General features: G+C 38.3%; 2 protein-coding genes across 2 annotated transcripts; both read left to right on the top strand.

The window, feature by feature from the left end:
- The first annotated feature begins 3,418 nt into the window (after window positions 1–3,418).
- srgn (serglycin) lies at window positions 3,419–8,413 on the top strand. Its single transcript, XM_063881539.1, has 4 exons — window positions 3,419–3,674; window positions 5,010–5,151; window positions 7,242–7,486; window positions 7,591–8,413. Exons 1-4 carry the CDS (start codon window positions 3,620–3,622, stop codon window positions 7,689–7,691), a joined length of 543 nt encoding a protein of 180 aa, XP_063737609.1. The 5' UTR covers window positions 3,419–3,619; the 3' UTR covers window positions 7,692–8,413.
- Window positions 8,414–8,914: 501 nt separating this feature from the next.
- Window positions 8,915–16,216, top strand: vps26a (VPS26, retromer complex component A). The gene is made up of 9 exons (XM_063881859.1): window positions 8,915–9,127; window positions 10,482–10,631; window positions 11,037–11,112; window positions 11,534–11,690; window positions 12,070–12,234; window positions 12,354–12,460; window positions 12,617–12,718; window positions 13,318–13,427; window positions 13,621–16,216. The coding sequence occupies exons 1-9, from the start codon at window positions 9,125–9,127 to the stop codon at window positions 13,732–13,734; spliced, it is 984 nt and encodes a 327-aa protein (XP_063737929.1). The 5' UTR covers window positions 8,915–9,124; the 3' UTR covers window positions 13,735–16,216.
- Window positions 16,217–16,811: the final 595 nt, after the last annotated feature.

The raw sequence follows: 16,811 nt of genomic DNA, 5'->3' as shown, positions 1-16,811 counted from the left end.
GGCAAGAGCTACAGTTCGGCATGAACCATTTGCACACTCAGTTAATAATGAATAAAGTGTGTTTATGACTTTGGAGGCATCATTATAACTCCCCCACTACTTCTCTTTCCATTCCCTATTTTAATATTTTACCTAAAGTTATTGAATTCTTAATACTATTTTATCAAGATTAGACCTGTAACAAATATTGAGGTTGTAATTTGTTTTCTTTTTTTAAATGTATGGAAGATAACAGAGCTTTGAATATCTCACCCTATTGGAGAATTTAAAATTATACTGTGGCTTTTTCTGTTTCTGTGTGTGTGTGTGTGTGTGTGTGTGTGTGTGTGTGTGTGTGTGTGTGTGTGTGTGTGTGTGTGTGTGTGTGTGGGTGTGTGTGTGTGTGTGTGTGTGTGTGTGGGTGAGGTTGGGTAGGCTAGTGTGTCATTTCCTGAAGGAAAATGATAGCAACTGATGTTACCACTTCCTGCAGCATCGTACAAATTAGTAATCTGAAACAAACATTTTTGTTTTCTCTTTCTGTGGTATTTTCTTTTCTTGTGTGACACAAAATAGGCATGGAGAGGAGAGGGAAGCATTTAGCTCAGTGGTTAAAGCTGGTGGCCTATGTACTGCAGCTCAGTCCGTGCTGCTGCGGACCTCAGTTTGAATTCAGCCTGCTGCTTTATCCACCTTGTAACATCGTTCCTCTCCCATAAAAAAAGGCATGGTGAGGTAGAAGTATGAAGAGGAATGAGAGGACCCCAACGGCCGTCCACCAGAGGAATGTAGTATTCAGCCCAGAGAACCACTTCCGTCTCTGTTGTACAGGAATTCAACAAATATTTGACACAGTGATGACTGTAACATTTATACAAACACACACACACATACACACACACACACACACACACACACACACACACACACACACACACACACACACACACACACACACACACACACACACACACACACACAGGTCAGACTGATCCAACGGAAAGCCATCCAAACATCATAAACCACGGTTAGTTGTTCACATTGTGTGTGTGTGTGTGTGTGTGTGTGTGTGTGTGTGTGTGTGTGTGTGTGTGTGTGTGTGTGTGTGTGTGTGTGTGTGTGTGTGTGTGTGTGTGTGTGTGTGTGTGTGTGTGTGTGTGTGTGTGTGTGTGTGTGTGTGTGTGTGTCTTTGGACAGGAATTACCCAAACATTTAAGATAAATGACTGATTAGTTTGCCTGACAACAAGCTGTGTTGTGTAGCATCATCAGGGTCAGGTGGTGCAATAACATGATGTGATGTGAGATTAAACTGCTGATTCTCACAAGATGTGACGATCACAAAACCACAGATGCTTTCAGATCATCTAATTCTTATCAACATCTACACTGAATTCAAGTGTTTATGGATTTAACCCAGCAGAGCATTCAGCAGGTGCCTCGATACAGATGCATTTTGTGCAGACAAACTGATCAGGAACAATAAGTGTGACATTGTGTTAAATAAATTGGAAATGTTAATATAAAGTTCATAATGGTCAGGCTTAAGGGTAACATTTTCATAAACCTCAGCATCTCTTTAAATGTTCCCCTCAAAAAAAATCCACTGTCTGTATACCATGATACATCAGTATATTGTGCATTTTGGATTTAATGTAATTTCTGTTCTTCTTGCACAAATTTCATTTTTATATTGAATTGGTTATTTAAACCCTGAAATAACTAAATGTCCTAACCGTCTTTTATTCATGGTGATTACCTCATCACTTGAAGCCTAACCTTGCAAAGTTTTCTGGTGCTCACCTTGAAGTCTTAGGACATTAGAAAAGAAAGTAATACTCTGATGAATGTCTGTAGGGACAGCAGGCAAAGTCTGTATTTTGAATATATTGATCTTCTTTTTAAAACACCTGCACTAGATGGAATGGCGGTTTTTGTTTCAGGTCATTGACATTAGAGAGATATCTGATCATCAGCAACATTTAAAAGTTTGATTTATGAGTCCCCCTGAAACTGTAACTTACAACTCTGTCAACACTGAATTTTTCTTATTGTATTTTAAATCGAACCATCATTCACACTTCTTTAAAATGACACGCACATTTTATTCCATGTAGGAGGAGTTTCTTCTCATGGTCTTCCAGCTCATAAGCAGGGCAGGAGCATTTTGGATAAATTCTGAATCATCATTGAGTTGATCTTAAATACACTTCGTCTGCCCGAGGCACCGGTACATACCAGGTGTTCCACATTGGAAATGTCTCAACTTGTGTTTACGAGCACAGTATTACGTCACAGAAAGTGAAACACACAAATATACACATATATGAGAGTTCGTGGAGGACACTTTTTGATTGACACGAGCAATACCGTGGTATATAAATACAACATTATAAATGAGTCCTGCATTGAACATAAGAAGTATAGCAACAATATGTCATTGAAACATCATAAGCTGTTCATGATGCCATTCAAGGCTTTGTTAAGAGTGTTATAAATAATCTCTAACATTTCAAACACAAGCTGCATTTTGATGTGCTTACGGTAAAGCTAATTGAACTGATTTATACATGGTTTAATCTAGAATATAAACCATATTTTATAAAATGATCATATATCTCAAATGCATGCAATACATTTTTGCGTAAAAGAGTATGGCTGGTAAATAATTGCACTACAACAAGTACAACATTTTGTAAGAATATGTGGTGGAAAAAAATGCAAAACGTCACTCTTGAGTAAATGCATTAGATTTCATTACCACTGAAAAACACATGCATGCATACATAAATCCGGATAACGAGAGAATGCATGAAACACACAAATACACACAATAGTTCAATAGAAAAGCATGCGCTAAAGTCCAATATATCACTTGCAACACTGATAAACACATCCAGTCAACATTTGCACATATAAAGAGAGGACAAAGCAGTGGTGATGTGTGGTAGGTTTCTCGGGAGATGGCTCTGTTGCTGTGCAGTTTGTTGTGTAGGTATTTTAATAGGGGTTTTAGGACCTGCAGGACAGATCCCACATTATAATTGCTTTTCCTTGTTTTACCACAGTAAAGGATGCTGTGTTAAGCCTGATAAAACCATAAGTAAAAAAAAAAAAAAATAGGCGCAAAAAGTTAAAGAGGTGAAAACTCTCTCTCTTTCTCTCTCACAGACACACACGAAGAGTGCTTCACATTTATGTTTGCATGAACCGTGAAAAACTAAAAAGAACACAAGCAATTTAATTGAAATGTATTCACTTGAAAGAAGAAACCCTCAAAGATATCGTGTTCTTATCTCACTACAAAATGAGCCAGCAACCAATTAAGACTCGCTTCCTCTCGCTCGGTATTATCAGAAACACAGATTGAATCTTCTGGTATTTCCTTGAGTTCAGTTACACAAACTCCGACTTGATATCTGATATTTGAGACTGCTAATGCAAAAGTTTCCACTGAGGATGTGCAGTCATTTTCTGCACTAGAGTCTTCAGGAAACCATGACGCACTCAGGGGGCTGAGCTCCTTTAGGGGAGTTCACACTTTACACTTATTATTCACCTCGAGCCCAAGAAGCTTCATTTCGGGAAGGAGGCCCTTTGGATTTGTTCTGTGTTTTTGTTAAAGAAGGACAAAGTTGAAGATGAAACTGATCCTGTTCTTCGTTATCTCCTGCCTCGCCTTACATAACGGAAACGGTAAGTCGACAATTGTATTATAAAATATTTAGTGACGAAGCCCACAGAAGACTACATGTGGGCGTCATTTAGACAGACTTTAATGGATGCAATTCAACATCCTGACAGTTTAGGAAATGTACTTTAATACGTACTTTAATAACTACTACTCCAGAATATTTTCACAATACCCGAGCTATAGTAAGTGGTCCAATCTGAGGTTTTAGGGCCGTCAGGGGTCCTTTGATTGACAAGAGATATTAGGATCTGGTCCACTTTTTGCATCACAATGTCAGCATATTGGAGTTACCGTAAGTTACTGTGACTCATACGTCAACGTCAGGTTTCTCTTTCCTCATTGCTGAGCTGATGGCACAGAAAGAAAACACACATTTAATCTTTGATATGATATTATGGTGAGGAACAAATTTCATGAGGGATCACGTGTGGGAGACCCTGTCTTGTACTATTTATGTGAAATCGGAAATAGTAAAGGTGTTTCAGTTTCCAGACAAGTTTCTGTTGGGGCTTGTTGAAAACTTTGAACATATAAGGGGGATTTTTGGACTCTCACCATGACACAATAGTCATGGAGAAAGGGAACTTTATGGGGAAACCCTAACAAACGAACAGGCTAATGTTTTCAAATAGAAATATTGTAGGCTATACTAAGAATTATGAACTTGTCCCCCATATCAACAATATCACAATAATGGTGAATTGTGTTTTCTATATTGTTAAGATTGAACCACTTTTAGATTATGTTATTAGTTCCCAAAGAATATATAAAGGCTGGGTTCAATCTAAATATAATGAATAATTTGCTTACAGATCAGTGTCATGCAGAAATGGCAGGCCTTCTTTCTCTTAGACTTTTTTTTAAATCTAGGATTTTATTAAAGCCAAAAGCCCTTTTAATGTGGGTAAACTGGAAAAGGTCATTTTGGCACTGTACTTGTGCAAATTAAGTCCACAACATCAATCATCAAACAGTCAAGATTTCCCGATCAGAGGATAGCTGTTGGCTAATTTCTTTACAGAAGATACGCCCCATGAACACCTTACTGTGGTGTGTTGAGAAAATGGCTGCAATGCCTTTACTTCCTATTCTTACACATTACTAAAGACAATAAACAGCACTGAAGTCTTTAAGCCAGCCGTCTTGTACCCTCTTGCAGAATAATGTTGAAATCAACTGGAGCTATTAAACCTTAATTGTAAAACTGACTTGATCCAGATGAGCAACCAGATGTTGCCTAATACAACGCTGAGTGAAGTGAAATGTTGCATAAAATGTTGCTTTAAAAAAAAACCATATTGAACATCAACTGGAACTCTCTCTCTCTCTCCCTCTAGGAGCACCCAGAACTGCAGTGTATAAGTTTGTGAAATGTAACCCAGAGGGCGACCAGGCCAACTGTGTGACCCAACGGGGTCCAGAAATGTCCTGGACTCCAGAACTACCCAACAAACTGCCTGCTGCAAATGCACAGGATCTGTAAGTGTTCACGCCTGTGTGTGTGTGTGTGTGTGTGTGTGTGTGTGTGTGTGTGTGTGTGTGTGTGTGTGTGTGTGTGTGTGTGTGTGTGTGTGTGTGTGTGTGAGTGTGTGTGTGTCTTTATAAGACTGACTGAAACCCCAACTGTTTTGACTGCACCTTGGCCATGAAAACCTGAAAAACAATACATAATAAAATAATAATAATTTACCATCAGGATTCTTGAAGCTATGAATTTGTATCCTAATAATCTATTGCATTATTTGTAATTTGCTATGGATAAAAGCATCAGCTCGATGGAATGAAATGTGTATGAGCTGTGTGGCTGAATTTGTTTGCACTTCGAGTTGCTCTGCTAGTTTACTTAAATGTTAAATAAGTCAGAAAAAGAAACAAAACAACCATCATTGAGATAACATATGTTGTAATGTCAGATAAATGCAGACTTTAAATATAACAAAATGCAGATGCTGCATTGGATCTACTCCAGCATCTATCTCTGAGTGTATGCATGTGTGTGAAACCATATAAGTGTGAGTTAGGTGGCCAAGAAAAGCCAAAATAGACGACAACGTGGATGGATAAAGAAAGACAGAGCAACTGACACAAAGACAGCATTTAGGTTAGAGGTGTACTCAAAAGAGTTCACAGAGTACAGCAGTAGGAGTACACATAATTTAAAGCAGAAGGTGTACATGCCTGTTTTGTTTCACCTACCTATAGTTTGGAATAAAAGGGGGATGCTTTGGTCTTTGTTCTGCACTAAGAGATCATTTCATGTAGCTTTGGGGTAGATTTGTTTTTGGTATACACATGTCATGCTAAAATGTATTGGAGACAAAATGGGGAGATTAGGGCTGGCCAAAAGACACAAATACTTATCTTACGAGCTGTAAAGAGATATAACTAGGCAAAAACTAAAACTAAATACTGGTCATCAATATCAACGTTATCAACATCATAAACTTCCTCCTTAGGCTTAGGTCTGTGTGTGATTGTGTGTGTGTGTGTGTGTGTGTGTGTGTGTGTGTGTGTGTGTGTGTGTGTGTGTGTGTGTGCGTGCGCGTGCGTGCGTGCGTGCGTGTGTGTCTGTAACCACAAAGAGTATGTGTGATTTATATATTTAAATGCGTCTAACTACTGAAGAAGTCTTTTTCACAGATGCTGTTCAGCCCTCAGTTTCCTCTTTTAATATGAATCTTAACCAACACAAATCCTATCAGTTAATGCTCAAAAAGAGGAAGTTTAAAAAAAACGAGTACTGCAAATTCAGCAGACTTTAATGTTGTTCAAATCAAACAGTTATTTGAATGGATTACATCAGGTGTAGAATAATGTACTGGATATAGTCTGCATACTTAATTAAAATGACAAACACTTATGTCTTGCTAGAGTTCCCAGAAACAGATATATATGACAGAAGTAGTGCGTTTAAGTATGGTTTAAGACTTGAAAATGGATTGTTAGTGTTGTTAGTCGGAGTGTTATCTGCTTCCAACATCATGTTAGCTTGCTTAGTAATGGCCTCGGCACAGCCGTCCCTTTTCAGCTCGTCTTGAACAGGAAGCTATTCGGGAAGTGTTGAGAGGAAGTGGGCTGTGACGCCTAGTGGGCTGCTGCTTCTGGTCTATTGTTTTGTAAATGCGTGTGTGCCGGCTTGTCTGGTACTTGTGTATGAGAAGTACCGTACATGTAAATGTATACAGCAATTAACATGGTTACTTAAATTGTATTAACATTGTATTACTTAAATTGCAAGTGGATGCTGCTTCCTTAGTTTCTCCAAAAAGTGACATATTTGCTGTTAAAGCTTTCTTTTTTACTCTATAACAGGTGTAACACAAAGCTAATATGAAGGTCAGAAAGATGTCAACATAGCACAGTCTGTATACTCAAATGTGGTCAAATGAGGCAAAATAGGTGAAAATAACCTTTTAGTCATAGTCTTTGAAAGCTGTGACATCATTTGCCTAATTCTACACACCTGATACTAACTGATGTACACCTCCTCTTGCTTCTTAAAACACACAGCTACTTCATGCAAAACTTGATCAAACTTTGTTTCACATCTGACCCTTTTTTTTTCCCAGCGAGGCAGAGCCTGAGGAGGATGAGAGTCCACCAAGTGAGGAGGATGTGGAGATAGTGACGGAAGAAAATGTGGAAGGGTCGATGACTTCTGAAGAAGGGGAGTCCCCTGTGTGGATCGAGGATGGCTCTGGAGCTTTTGAGGGTTCTGCAACTGAAGATATGCTGATGGCAGACCTGGTGGCTGTTGAGAGTGACACAGGCTCCGGGGAGTCATGGGCAGAGAAGGGCGAGGATCTTAACAAAGGTAATATTTTGGAAAAGTGTCTTGAGTTGAATTGATGCAATAGTAAGTGCCTCCTTTTTATCTGATTCTTGTAGTCTAACCTGTCTTTGTTTTTCTGCACTTAGGGAAGAGGGACATGAGGCAGCTGTTCCCTAGCAGGTCTCTGGTTGGTGAGGCAAAACCAGCAGAGCAGGAGCTGACTGAGGACCACCTTCTGCAGCTCTAGACTCTACACCCACCATATACATGATGCTACTATCTGTTTTTTTTCCAACCTGTCTATTCAAATACTAGAACAAATATTGCACCACCACCGCATGGTTGCTGGGACATTGACAAAGGCCAAATATATATTTTATATTCTCAGTGCTATTGGTAGGAATTACTCTCGTCAGGGGCAAAAGAACAAGTGTAAACAATGAAAAAGTAGCTGCCAAAGTAAAAGAATGGTCTGCATAAATGAGACATATACACACACTTGGATTTAGCTTAACCTGTATATGCATTTTCTGTGGAAAAGATGAGTAAATTGGATTGTAGTTATTACTATAAATTTGTAATATGCTTTTATAATGTGTAATATCAGTGCAATAAGATAAAGCCTATGTCCGTCCTTTGCTCACTCTATGCAGCTGTAGTTCCATTTTGGAGCTATGAGACATGTTGTTTTAAGACAAACAAAGACTTATTTATATAATTGGATTTCTTTGTCTGAAATTATTTGAATACCTTCCTTACCCTGGATGGTTATGTAAAATATTGTTGGAAGTTATTTTCCTGCAAAGTTGAAAAAAAGAATCTTTTAAACCCAAACCCCTCAGGAACATATTCACGCAATCGTAACCCCTGTGAGCTGAAACATATTCAAAATATGTATGATGCACATGCATGCATTGCAACATGCTCTGCGCTGTCTAATTTGCATTTGAATAAAGGATTTATAACAAACGTTTCATTTTTATTTATTTTTAGGAGATTTTTTCAAAAATGGTCTTCTATCTGCTGTGTGTAATCGCTGCAGTCAGTTTAGTAGATTGAGTAGGTTTGGAGTGAACATAATTTTAGAGAGTTCATTCAGTCCTGCTCCAGCCATCACTTGTTTTGTTGTTTGGATGACATGAGAAATATTATGCTTTAAAGCTGTGTCATTTAGTAATTTTCTAGTAAAAAGTTATATATAAATGAATATAAATTGAATATAGTTACATTAGATTGCCCACTAGAGAGCACTGACAACATTAATTTCACCCATTAATAAATATCAATACTCAGTAGGCCTACGTCACACATTTTTAACTACTTAATGAATGGATGATTATCCGAATGAATACCACAAGTACAATATTCCCTCAATATCTTGGTGTCATATTATATATGACAGCAATATACTTTTATGAAAGTGAGTCAATCTCTAATTATAGATATGGAATTTTCCCGTAGATACAATTTACTGTGATTATTGTGAGTGGTGTGACTGGTTCTCCCCCCTGCTCTGTGGCTATATCCCAGGGGAGATTTTTAGTTCGCTGTTCCCTCCCCCCGGACAACACACACATGACCCGGGTCACATGACGGTACGCCTCGGTACTACCTCCTGGTTCAAAGACTGGCTACACCGAGCGAGGCTAGCTGTTAGCTTCAACTGTCGAGACAGCCAAGATGGTGAGTGTAAAAAGAATGCCAGCTGTTCGGACTACACCGTAATAACCCAGGATATTTATTAATTAAAAAAAACAGCATTCAAATGGACCCCCAGTTTTACTTGACAGGAGCTTTTTGACATTTAAAACTGGACAGGAAAGCTAGCTGGGTGATGGAGTTAGCATCAGGCCGCCTCTGCTTTCTCAATGATGTTTTGGCTATTGAGCTAACGGCCCAGCAGCTTTGGTTAACGGTGACAGCAACTAAAAGTCTTGGTTTCTAAATTCAGCAATTCTTTATTTTGTTATTGTTTGTAATTTAGTGCTGCCATGAACCTTAGGGAAATGTCAGTTGTAGCTAACGTTGTCATTTTCTGAAGGGATATGTGAAATTCTACCGTATATCACAAGCTATTTTATTAGAGAAACAAGTCTCGAAATTACTAATGTTTTTTGTTAAGATGGTATGCTGGTTGGAAAAACTTTGATTGATTCGTTCAAATAGTTGAGGAAAAAAACAAGTTGACACCCACTGTCTTTGATGTACTGTTGCTGTATTTATCATGTGCTCCTGTGTTGCTCACAATGTTGGTTTTGGAGTTTATACTAGTATTTCTCTATATGATATATGCATTATTTTACGGGATTTAATGATTTTGAACAATCCCACTCGTGTGCAGACAGTGATTGGTCTCTCCTGACATCGTGATAATTGGGCTGAGTCCTTCAGATTTGCTGCATGCTGAAGCATGTGTTAGTGACTCTGTGCCAGCTCAGAGGAGAGCAATGTGGCTGTGCAGCTGATGATAAGTGATTGAGTTAGTGTGCAAATAACAGATAGGGAGTCGCTGTGTGGGATTTCTAAGATTTCTACTTCAGACTAGAACACATGAATCAGTCCCATTCAAGTGCACACATGTATACGCTTTTATAAATGTTACCTAATCAGTTGTGGTTTTGTTAGTGATTATTGCAGAAAGCTGCATGCCATTGTCTTCTGTCAGAGTTAATAGAAATGCCTCTTTACAAACCCCAATAGGCTCAGTTTGTTATAGTTTTATAGTACCTGTAAACTACAAAGCAAGGGTGATCAGAGATGTTCCAGTCTTTCTTTGAATTTGTGTTTTTGTTTTCTGTTTTGCGTTGTTGACTTGTTTTGGCTTGTTTTCTGCACCATTGACAATTATTATTGAAATTTCAACTCAAAGATATCAACTGTTATTTAGCCTTAAAACTGTTCAGTTCCTGCTTTTGAGGGAAATTGTTTCTTCTGTCCAAAGTACTTCGTAATTTACTAATAAATAATAAAACTTAGTCAACATAGTACCTTTTTTATATTTTTCTATGTTCTACTTTGTGTTTTTTTATGTTTTCAGAGTTTCCTAGGAGGTTTGTTTGGGCCGGTGTGTGAGATAGACGTCCTGCTGAACGATGCAGAGAACAGAAAAACAGCTGAGTTGAAGACAGAAGAAGGGAAAGTTGAGAAACACTACCTGTTCTACGACGGAGAGTCTGTGTCTGGCAAGGTAAACTCAGTTTCCATTTTTTATACACAGAGATACAGACTTTCACAAGGTTTATTAGGCGTTAATACTCATAGTGAAGTATGATTTCAGCTAGCTGTCAATTTATTTTGACTGACTCAGACACCACAAAATGGAGTTCTGGGCTATACCTCTGTCTATCCTCCCTTTTGCCTCTTTAAATGAGCCAAGTGGGAAATTAAAGATAATTTGATGTTTGTGCAAGATTTGATCTGACATAACAAGCTGATATAACAACTTTATTGAGTAATGGTGAATCAAGTATATAGCCTAAGTAATAACATGGTTAGCTCTTGTCAGAGATACTTTGTGTTCTATAAAGATACACTTGCCCTTACTGGATGTTCATAACAATACTCTCGGTCAACTCAAACAATACCTCTCCAGGTGAATCTAAATGTTAAGCAGGGAGGAAAACGTCTGGAGCATCAAGGCATCCGCATCGAGTTTGTTGGACAGATAGGTGAGTGTTTGAAGTGCTAAATGATGTGTTCATTTAATGAAAATTTGTAATGATGAGCTTTCTTTTTTGTTTCTCTAAAGTTATGGGGGTGGTGCTGACTTATAACCTCTAAATTATCTTGTGAAATTAGTTTGATGTCATATTTGAAATGCTAAATGAGTACTAAAACTTCAATGTCACCAGTAGGCAGCTGGCTTTCTCATGTGGCTAAAAGGTTTAACAGAGCATGTGGTCGTCATGTGCAGCCTGCCGTAGTAAAGCTGACCCCTCCTTCAACTTTTGCAGGAGCAGGAGGGTAATGGAAGCAGTGTTTTAAAGAGAATGGGATTAAAACTAAACTACTGTATTAAACTTTATGCAGTATTTTTTAATTGTCTTGAATTATACACCCTCCCTGTAAATCCACTGTTCTGTATTACAGAGCTGTTCTCTGATAAGAGCAACACCCATGAGTTTGTGGACTTGGTGAAAGAGTTGGCTCTACCCGGAGAGCTCAACCAGAACAGGAGCTACGACTTTGAGTTCATGCAGGTGGAGAAGCCGTATGAGTCCTATACTGGAGCCAATGTCCGGCTAAGGTATATTTATTACACAGTTTGACATGAAGTTAACACATGGTTTTATTATCATATGGTTGTCCCAAATAGTTTAAGGCTTCATTCATAACGCTGACATTTCAATTCTAAAATCAACATTGGAATTTTTAAATACAGACATTTTCCAAACCTACAGAGGCCCCTTTATAATTGATAATATACAGAAACAGCCACATTCTGACCAATTTATAATCATCAGTACAATTAGAAATACAATAAAAACACATTATTGGTTGTTTGAGCTCGCACATTAAAGACAAGGAAAAGACTCTCAAAATTATAAATGGTTGTGCCAGGGAATTATCTTTGGATGTTCAGTCTTACTCTTAAAGCTTGCATTATCTTGGTCTTCTTCTCACAGGTATTTCCTCAGAGTGACAATAGTCCGTCGTCTGTCAGATTTAGTGAAGGAATACGAGCTGATTGTCCACCAGTTGGCCACATACCCAGATGTCAACAACTCGATCAAGATGGAGGTCGGCATAGAAGACTGTCTGCACATTGAGTTTGAATACAATAAATCCAAGTAAGACTAATATCGCTTTAACTCTCCTGGAGAAGTCTTTATTGTTTCCGCAGTCAATCCAAATAAGACCTGGCCTAAAGTCAGTTTAAGCAGCTTCTCTTGCTGTGTATCTTTGTCAGATACCACCTTAAGGACGTGATTGTTGGGAAGATCTACTTTCTGCTGGTCAGGATCAAGATCCAACACATGGAGCTACAGCTCATCAAGAAGGAGATAACAGGCATAGGTAAGAAGCCAGTGCCGCCATGTGTAAAATGAAACTAACACAGGTCAGACACATGGCTGGTATGCGCAAATATATAATAATAGCTTGAATCTGAACAATGTAGCTCATCTTAACTGCTCTACTTCACTGTCTATAAACTCTATTTTTGTCCCAAAGGTCCCAGTACAACCACAGAGACGGAGACTGTTGCAAAGTATGAAATCATGGATGGGGCTCCAGTTAAAGGAGAATCAATTCCCATTAGACTGTTTCTGGCAGGTACGATCTCTTCTCTTGTCTTGTCTTCTCTTCCAATCTCTCCTGTCTTTTTCTTCCTCTTCTCTGAATGAACTTCAGGCATATCATACCATCAAAGTGTTAATTTCCCTTTTATTAAACGTTGAACAACAGCGTGTCACATGCTCCTCCTTAAATAGTCTTAACACATATTTTTATATCAACCTTCAATTGTTTGAAAGGAGGCATTAAATCCGGGTCAGAGTCCGCAAGGACTATTTTTTGCATGTTTTCCCTCAAGGAGCGCTAGTGGCTATTGTTGCTTGGGCCTCTAACCACCTCTCCGTGTACCTCCTTGGAGAGCAGCCTACAGGGAAGTTGGCATCGAACAGTTGTGCTCCGGGCACCACGTTTCAACCAACCACAATAGCTTAAGCCATTTCTTGACCCCCTTTTTTGTGCTCTTAACTGATGTCCTCTAACAGCACTCTTGTAACAGTAAGATTACATTAATTCTAGGCTGTGTTTTTCCCCTATATCCTCATGCTTAAATCAACTCAAAAAAAAATCTTCAAAAGCATTTCATTTGGATTTAATTTGTGCAGATTAATCCTTGACTATATCTTGTGTTTCCTCCACAGGATATGACCTGACACCTACCATGAGGGATGTCAACAAGAAGTTCTCTGTACGCTACTTCCTCAATCTGGTGCTAGTGGATGAAGAGGACAGAAGATACTTTAAACAGCAGGTAACACACTTACACTTTCACTTGACTGATAGCTATTATTATTTTTTCAAACTCCATATAGATATCCCGGTTATATCTTTGTCAATAATTATTTTTGCCACAATATTGGGATATCGTGACAGCCCTAGATTAATTTAAACCGTCTAGTCTCTGATTTTTAATGATCTATTTCTTCTGCTGATTCTGTGCTTAGGAGATTGTTTTGTGGAGAAAAGCTCCAGAGAAGATTAGGAAAAAAAACTTCCAGCGCTACGAGTCACCTGAGCCCCGCACCCAGCCAGTTAGCGCGGAGCAGCCGGAGATGTGAAGGTGGCGCTATGAACTGAAAACACACACAGACACACACCAACTCTTCACTGCTGAACAGCCAGAGGTGTGAGAGCTGCCACACTATCTTCCTGGACTGAGAATTGTATACATGAATACACACAACATACCTTCAGACATCCACATCAACACTTTACAGCTTCAGATGTGAGATGTCTGCCCTAACCCTAACCCCCCCCCCCCACTCTCCTCGAGGACTGACACACTTGCATACCGATGCACAAGCATACAATCCAAGAAGGCTGAAAGCTAAATGTCTAGGCAAGAGTGCAAACGAGAAAGGAATAGTGAGACAGCCTATTTTATCCTGGTGTCTCAGACGAGCGAAGCCATAAAGCCTCAGTTTGTTGATTGCAAAATAAAACATGAGCAAAGAGGGGATGTCTACAGATGACTACAACATCGGATTTTTTTTTTCTTGCATATTTAGACGGCACAGTGATTTTAAAGCGTTCATGTCTTGTGGTGATCAGCCTTAACGAAGGACGTGAGAGGCTAAGATATCAGTAAACACCCACTCTGTCTTCTCGTTTATCCATCTGCCGTTGAAAACAAGAGTTTCCCAGTTGTTGTTAAATGTGTTGCAACAGTCCACAGGTGGTTTCTTCCATTCAAATGTCTGTGTATTGCGACAAATGTCTATGTAGACATACATTTAATCTTCCAGCTATTTACTGAAAATTAACATATTTGTATAATTTCAATGTCATTTATTTCAGAAAACCATAAAGGTAAATGGAAATCATCCAGAGCTGCAACAAATCATTTGTTTCCGCACATTCTTGATGAATTGCTTCGTCATTAAAATAGTGTATCACAGTTTCCCAAAGCTACAGGTGACATCGACAAATGTCTCGTTCTCTCTGACCAGGAGTCCAAAAACATTCACTTTACAATCACATACAATAATGGAGAGAAACACTGAGAATGCTCAGCTTTTAAAAGATAAAACAAGAGAAACAAAGTCCACCATCAAAACAATCGATTCACAAACAGATAACACACTAATCGTTGCAGCTCTAAAATGTCAATACATTTTAGTCTCCTGTTAAGATCAATATTTAATGCCGTTTTCACTGATAATCATTCTCTGGCCTTAGTTTGATCTTTGACATGCTATTTATTTATGATTAATCTTGAAGAATATTCTTTCCTAATTTATTTTGAGTTGGTTCACTCAATTTCAAAAAATACGAATACCACCCCCACCCCACCCAAACCATTTTCTGGATTAACAGGGAGTGAGATTTCAGTGCTGTGAGCAGTAAAAATGAAATGCCAGTACCTCCAAATTATTAGGGTGGAAGAAGAAATACAAAGAGATATATCAAAACTTAGACATATTTAAGCTGTACTGCAATATGTTTCTGGGTAATTTGAAAGTCAACACCTTTATAAATTCCTGTGTCAGTGCTGGTGCGGCTGACTCGTGTCAGTCAATGCAGAAACATATGTTTTCTTTAAAAATGTAAAAGCTTAAAATGCTAGGGAAAGTTGTCTTGCTGCTTGTGTCTTAAAGAAAATCTAATTTCATCACTGCATGAGCTGAAATTATTCAAAATGAAATGATGCTACCCAGACTCAGCACATTTACTGTCAATTTCACTTAGATTTTCTCTTGTTGCAGCGTTTTCTGATTGCTGGTTTGTAGAATACTAATGTTAAAAAAATGTCTCGTCTGCTAAGCACTGGAAGGGATCCCGTATCGCTATACTGTTAAGTCCAACATTATTCCACTGTGATGCTCAGACTGGGAGTTTAGGTCCTGCTTTAAAGACACACAAACCGTGCAGGGTGGTGTTACCGGTTTGTGTGTAGGTTACATTTGCTCTTAAGCTCTGAACTGTGGCCAGTTTTGCACTTTCCCCTTTGATGCTTAACGTTGTTAAAAAGGGGCATGGAAGCTGAAGCTAAACATTACTCAAGGGCAACTTCACCTCAGAGATCCCCTGTGTCTATGATGGACATTATGCTGTCATTTATATATCACTACTTGGACTGAATAAGTACAATATTTTGTTGGTTTTGGTCTCTTACATATGCAAGTCATGCTGTCATATTAAATGTTTCATTTCATAAAACTGAACACTAACATCTTCTGTTCAGATGTATTTGTTATTTTTACAACCTGATTTTCTTTTGTGTGGAAACAGTGTGATTTATGTGCAGGTTTCACTTTTCTTTCAGCCTTTCAGACATATTTCCAGTCTTTTTAAAAACACTGTACAGGCAGGGTTTGTTTAAATGCCTTCAAAGGTAATGAAGAAACACTTCAATGCCAAAACTCTCTGCCACTGTCTTCTACTGCATGTTAATCTTTACACAATGTCTAATCATGTCATTGACTTGTGTGTGTGTGTGTGTGTGTGTGTGTGTGTGTGTGTTTGTATGATAATGTGTATATACACCAAACCCAAATATATAGCCAAAATAAATCGTGAATAAAGCAAATTTATACAGAATAGCTTTAGAACAACATTCTTTCTTTATATAAAAACATGGTCATAAGAGTTAAGATCTTTGTTAACAGAAACATCTCAATATGTTTCGTACAAAGAAGTCATATCTCCAGATTAACAATTGTGTGTAAAATACCCACAGCCTGCATGTCGTGCGGTCACGTATTCAATTAGATTATTATTATTAGTCTTTTTAATTTCTTTAGGATGACCACCCTGGTAAAGTGCATAAGAAGTTTCAGAGAGACTGTAATTGCTTGATGAATAGCAATGGCTTTTTTTCATAGACAGCTGATGGAAAGTTGGACAAAGTAGTCACACAACTGAAACTTTGACAAGCAGAGTAGAGTAGAGTGGTGGCCGGTGTGGTCAATCGTTAAAGTCAGCATTTCTATAGTTTTGGCTTTAAGCCTGCTATGAGACAAAGTTAATAGTTTAAATGGGCAGTACTGAAATGTAACTAAGTACATTAGTTAGTGGTTCTATAAATTCAAATATTTAGTACTCAATTTGAGTATTTCTGTTCTTGTAACTTTATACTCCACTACAACTACCAAAAATTGTTCTGTTTACTCCATTACAATGACCTGACGGTTTA

Source organism: Eleginops maclovinus, chromosome 4, assembly GCF_036324505.1.
Source record: "Eleginops maclovinus isolate JMC-PN-2008 ecotype Puerto Natales chromosome 4, JC_Emac_rtc_rv5, whole genome shotgun sequence".
Lineage (NCBI taxonomy): Eukaryota > Metazoa > Chordata > Actinopteri > Perciformes > Eleginopidae > Eleginops > Eleginops maclovinus.
This window is presented reverse-complemented; position numbering and strand designations above follow the sequence as displayed.